Genomic DNA, 6000 nt, shown 5'->3' with positions numbered 1-6000 from the left:
CTGATTAAATAGGAAGCGAGGCAATATTGTGAACGCACAAACGGCCTTGCATATCAGCTGAACTGCATTTCCTTCAGCTCAGATTCTCTGGGGCCCCTGTTACTCCCCTTAGCTGCTGCAGCAGCAGAGAGAATCCTAGAGTACAGAAGTGTCTGAAACTCCAAGGGCATGATATAAGAGCTCTGAGTGATGCTAAATTACTGAAACCTGCTCTGGTGCTAGCTTTAGAGACCTTCCACTGGAAGGTTTGTGGAAGGAAAGGTGCTGGGAGCCGTGGAGCCTGCAATCTTCTAGTAGCCATAGAGGAAAATCAGCAATAGAGCATCCTTCCCACTGCTATCCCACCTGATCCTTCAACCCGGGCACTTCTGAAGTGGACTGTAACTCCTCGATGCTCTGCTTGCTTGCTGTCTTTTCAAGCGATGCTCCCCTTAAGGATGAAAAGTGCTGTCTGGAGCCAAGGTGGTCCCGACACTCAGCTGGAGCAAAATATTTACTGTATTAACAACTCCCTCTGCCATTTAGAAGAGATGCAGAGATGGCCTAGCACCTGGTGCACATGAACTACAAGGGGCAGCTTGTTTGCTTTGGCAAGGAGGTGGCTGAGGACAGATCTGATTACAGCTAACAGCTACTTAAGGGCAGTTATAAAGATGACAGAGCCAAATTCTTCTTAGCAGTAGCCAGCATCACAACAGCAGGTGATGGCCAAAGAAGCCATCAGGGCCAGTGGAAGGGTCAGACCGGACCGAGGGGAATCACCCTCTCTAGACAGCGGGATGGCCCTGCCGCAGGTGACCCAGGGAGCTGGAGGAGCCTCCATCCCTGGAGGGTTTCAAAGCCCTGGCTGATGTGACCTGCTGCCTGTGGGTCCCGCTGCGAGGGGGCGTTTGGGCTAGAGACCTCCAGAGGTCGCTTCCAGCCAACGTTTCTATGGCTTCGTCGCTTCCACGCTAAAAAACTTGGCACGAAAGGGTGAAAGTGCAGCAGCTCCCTCCCTTGCACCTTTGCGAGGCCGCTTCTCGGGAGCGGGCCGGAGCACCCACGCCCACACCATCGCCTCATCCCGGCCCCACAGCTGTCGGTCCAGCCGACACACAGGACCCCCAGAACCCGAAAGCCCTGCCCTCCTCTGCACATGGCTCAGGCAGCCCCCGGGGTGCAGCCCACCCGCACACAGGGCTCCCCGAGCCCCCGGGGGTGCTGCCCGCCGGGCCCTCCCCGCCCGCGGGTCCAGCGCATCACGTCCAGGCAGCGGCCACCCAACCCCCCGCACGCATCTCCTCATCGCTCTTCACAGCGCAGATTCTCCTCAGTCCGACGAATAAATACAGGGCTGAGCCCAACGGGCAGCCACGACACACACTCCCAGCGGCAAGAGGCCGGGGCAGCAGAGACAACGTTTTCAGCGCGACGGGAAGAGGCGGGGAGAGCCCGGAACCACGCAGCGCGGCAAGCTCCGGTGCCGGGGCTCAGCGGGAGCGGGGGGCGGTGGCTGCGGGTGCCCGCCCCGTCCCGCCCCCGCGCAGGCCGGCGGCCGTGCCCGCCTCAGACGCTCAGCCCCGCCGCGACATGGCCGGCCGCCGCCTCCTGGGGCTGCTCCTCGCCTTCTCCGCGCTGCTGGGCGCAGGTAGGGGGGCCCGGCACAGGCACCGCGGGGGGACGGCGGGAGGGGGCGGCTCGGGGGGTCCCGCGGGAGGAGGCGCCGTTTGCGCATGATCGCGGCGCCGGGCCCGGCACAGGCACGGCGGAAGCCCCCTCCCCGTCGGCCCGGGGTCACCCCGCAGGATGAACCACCCAGGGGACGTCCCGAAGAGGCTGCAGCCCCCCAACCCTTGCCGTGGAGCCTTCCCGGGTTGGATGGTTCCCGCGGTAACGGGCAGCCTTCCCCGGGAGGATGGGGGGGGGGGGCCCTCACGAGGCCGGGGCGATGCACCCCCGAGGAGGGGCTGTAGGAGGAGGATGCACGTCGCGGGGGATCGCCCTTTGGGGGGCTGCACCCGCCCGGGACCGCACCCTGCGCAGAGCACCTCGACACCGCAGCGGATGGCGGGCTGCCAGCGGGCACCAGGACCCGGCCCCAGCCGTTCCCGGGTCCCCTGTGTCGGGGGGGACGGGGCACGACGGTATCGAACGGGTCGCAGGGCCCTGAGCCTGGGCTCTCCCCGGCCCCCGACAGAGCCCGTCCCTTCTCCCCCCGCTCGGCGGCTGGGGATGCTCCTGCACAGGTACCTGACGGCTACGGCAGTTCTGAACCTGTCGTTAATTGACAATACTGGTGATTAAAGCATCTCAGGATGCAGCGGATGCCTCTGCCTCAGAAAGTGTCTCCAAGATCTTTAAACAAAACGCTGCGGTGCTGCAGGTATAAAGCAGGTAGCAGCAGCCTGTGCCTCGGATAATCCAAAACGGGGAGGCACAGAGTCGTCATGAAAGGAGTTGGGTTTTGTCTCCCAGCTTACTGAGCTGTTGGATTAGAGGATTGTCTGTGTGACCCAAATTTCTCAGGCTGGTTGTATCCTCACTCTTTTTTAGTCCCACTGCTATTTCTGCAGATCAAAAGAATCTAACCCAGAAATGAGTCCCAGCTGGACAGCAACTAAGAAGACAGGGAAAAAACCTATGGGTTTTCTTCTGGGGGGAGGAGGGACAATTAAAATCAATGCAAGGCTTACCATAACCCTTTATTTGTTTGCTTTAGAAAGAAAGCTTGTTTGCTTGAATAGAAGAAAAAGTCCTCTTAAAGGTTGTACAGAGAAAATAGACAGTAATTATGTAAGATGCCTCCGGAAAGTTCCTTTAAAAAAATAATCTGCTATTAGCTAGGAGGCATCCATCAAACACAGATTGTTTAGAGGATATTAACATAAATATGAAGAGTGAACTGGTCTTCCAGCAGCTTTTGCTGTTGGAAGAAATTAGGTTTAGGTTTACCCTGAGTCAGCCTGGAATGTTTCTGTTAGGTACTTACCTGCCCCCGAGCACTGGGAAGGGTAACAGCAGGGTACAGAGTTGCTTCTGCTAACCAGTTTGATGGCTACATGTTTAATTGGTGGATATCAGTTTGAGCTAAGAGACTGCATAAAGTCCTGATTTTAGATTAAAATGTGAACAAAATATGTTTAGTCAGCACTAAACATTTGCATTCTGTATTGTTTGCAACATGGGCAAAGAAAAAGGCTCGTTTGTTTCATTTCGGAGCACTGGGCTGCCGGGTCCAGCTCTTAGATATCTTTGGCTTGTTTGTATCAGAGTGAATTCCACTGAAACGTTCATATATCATTCCTGCCAGCGTGAGGCTTCACAGGTAATTGAACAACATTAAGTTAAGCTCCTGTCTGAGCTGCTTTAAATTGCCTCTCCCTGGAAATAACTATATAACGGTAACTGGGCTCTGCTCTTGCAATGGCTTCTGCCCTGCTGACACCAGGCACGGTGAGACAAGGCAGCAGTGTGTGGCTTCAGCCTTCCCACCTGCCTCCCGTGGTAGCTCTCCTGAATCCACAGCTGGGTGCCTGCTCCTCCCTCTTGTCTCTCTCCTGAACATTTTGGAGTATGTTTGCAGCACCCTGATGGAGACTCGGAGAGCTCTGCCCTGCCTGAGCACTGACCTGGCCTTTTGGGTACCAGTGGCTTCCCTGCTGTCATTCACACCCACAGGAAGATCTCGGGCAGTGATAAGGGAGTGGGTTTGTGTGACAGGGCTTTCTGCCTCAGATCCTCAGTACAGCAGTAATAGAAATCAGATATTTTTTTTTATTGGCTCTATTTGGTGGCTTTTTTTTGGCTTCTTGTTCTGAAACAGTCTTTCCAGCACTGCCAGTGATGGCTTGAAGACAACCCAGTCTCTTGCAAGACTGAAGGTTTACGAATTGCCAAGAATAGCAAACTAGACAGAAAAACTGGTACTTAGCATGATTCCTGCAGCTGAGCTCTGGTTCCACCACTGACACAAGAGTAGTGTGCACCTCAGCAGGGGCTGCCCAGTAAAGCAGAAACAAAACTCCACTTCTTAACTGAAAAAACAGGGTATGTTTTGGGTATCTCTTTGGTCAGATCCTACTGTGGGACACATCCAGCTGTGCTGCTGTGCTCCCTCCAGCCTCACCATCCCTCTGGCTGCAGGTGCAATGCTGGAAATAGTTGTTCTCAGGGCACCAAGCTATTTTCCAGTGCTGTGAAACTCCAGTGTATTCCCCTGTACAGTGGGAGACAGAAGCATTGAAGAATTTCAAGACAGTTGGAGAAACCAGATGTCCTGCAAAGCCTTTTCACTGCAGCTGGAGCAGCAGCCCTGTGCCAGCTCGTTGCATGATGTTCTAAGCACACAGATCTGTGGCTTTTCCAGAAAGTAGTTATGTTTGAGTCTTCCAAGGTTAGCCACACATTTCTTCAAAGTTACAAGGAAAACAGTCAAACAGGGAACTATCCACAGTTGTTTTTTTTCCCCTCTCTTCTGTCCTCATTCTTGTGGTAACCCAGCACAGAAATGCATTGATAAGTTTTCATGGAAAGACGGCAAGTCTGAGGTCAGCATTCCTGCAGGGAGCGCAAGGTTACCTCTTACAGGCCAGGCAGAAAGAGCAGGTCCAGATTTGATGTTTTACATTGCGTAAGAAAAGTTTGAAGAAAAACTTCATGGTTACAAACGGGCACTGAGAGTAGTTGGGCACATCCTCCGAAGTTGCAGTATCAGCAGCGATGGGCAACTATTTGTGTTGTCATCCTGTGTCTTAATGGAGAGCACCTCTCCTCTCAAGTGTGACTACAGTATCCCACCAGCAATTACAATAATTACTTAAATGTGAAAGTAATATTAGATAGTATAATTAGCTATTTATAACTGTTGCACAGATGGCTGCAGTCACTGCAGGCAGCTTCTCTGCACAGCCTCTGCACGACAGTGCCCAGCGGAGAGCACAGAGAAAGCAGAAAGGAGCCAGCTCTTTTCCAGATGTTTTTCCAGGTGTCCAGGCTTGGCTTTGCCATGGGCAGTGGTGGACACAGCTGGCAGCTAAGGGGCTGCTGATGCCAGGTCATTCACTGTCATTGGGCCAGGAGAGTTGCAGGGAGGAATTACGTGGAATAAAAACAAAAGCCTTGGTTTGGCACTGCTGTCTGAATTAAAGGAGATCGCAGTGTTGCATTTACCTGTGCTACTAATCTTTGGTATAATACATTATTGTTATTAAATTTATAATTAGTAGGTATCAGCAGTGAGTCAAAGTAATACATTTAAGGAATAATTTTTACTTTGATAGTGTCTTTAGCGCCTATGACAAAGCAGGAGAAGCTAAATTGGTTTTCTTACAAATTATCTTGGATCTTTGAACAAATATGCATTAATTAAATACGCCGTGCCCAGATATTTATATGCAGAACTTTGGAAATAATTAATTTCCATACTTCTGCTTGTATTTTGGAACTTTTTTTTCCTACCAGTCTCCTGATATCTCTGCTTGGAAACAGCCATTTAGCTCGTGGGTGGTTTTTTTTTCCCCTCCACCAAAAGGTAATTTTTTTTCTTACATCTGTTGCAAGTGCTTAAGCCCTTAAAGCACATAAACCAGAACAGTCTATTGATCTCCAGTGTTGACTAGAAAAAACTTTTAGAACTGCCTGGTTTAAAAATAAATTTGTTTCTCCTTGGAAAAATATTTCCTGGGGGTTTAAGGCATTGACTTTACAATTAACTAGAGGAAAAACTGGGGTTTTGTCAGACAGTGCTTCTGAAGCCATGCTAAAAACAAAATATATGTTTAGCAAACTACATAACACTGATGGCAAAAAGAAAACCTTTGCAATAATTCCTTTGTAATTTGATTCACTGATACAATTCACAACTGGTGGAAGAAACTGAATAGAGAAAAACTGGGGAATATGAACATGGCATATCAAAACACAGAACATGAAAGGACTTTTTTTGAAAGGGAGACTTCAAAGTTGGGGATGCAGATGCTGGAGTAACTAGCTGTGATTTGGGATGCAAGCACAAGGATG

The 6000-nt window shown here is 51.2% G+C and overlaps 1 protein-coding gene across 1 annotated transcript in view; it reads left to right on the top strand.

The window, feature by feature from the left end:
• Positions 1–1513: 1513 nt before the first annotated feature.
• Positions 1514–6000, top strand: part of CD99L2 (CD99 molecule like 2) — a 30534-nt gene continuing 26047 nt past the window's right edge. The window contains exon 1 of the mRNA XM_051630139.1: positions 1514–1630. Within this exon, the coding sequence (XP_051486099.1) occupies positions 1573–1630 (58 nt within the window). The 5' untranslated portion in view covers positions 1514–1572. The remainder of the gene's footprint in view (positions 1631–6000) is intronic.

This window comes from Apus apus, chromosome 12, assembly GCF_020740795.1.
Source record: "Apus apus isolate bApuApu2 chromosome 12, bApuApu2.pri.cur, whole genome shotgun sequence".
Classification (NCBI taxonomy): Eukaryota; Metazoa; Chordata; class Aves; order Apodiformes; family Apodidae; genus Apus; species Apus apus.
The sequence above is the reverse complement of the archived record's forward strand: the minus strand, read 5'-3'. Positions and strand labels throughout refer to the sequence as shown.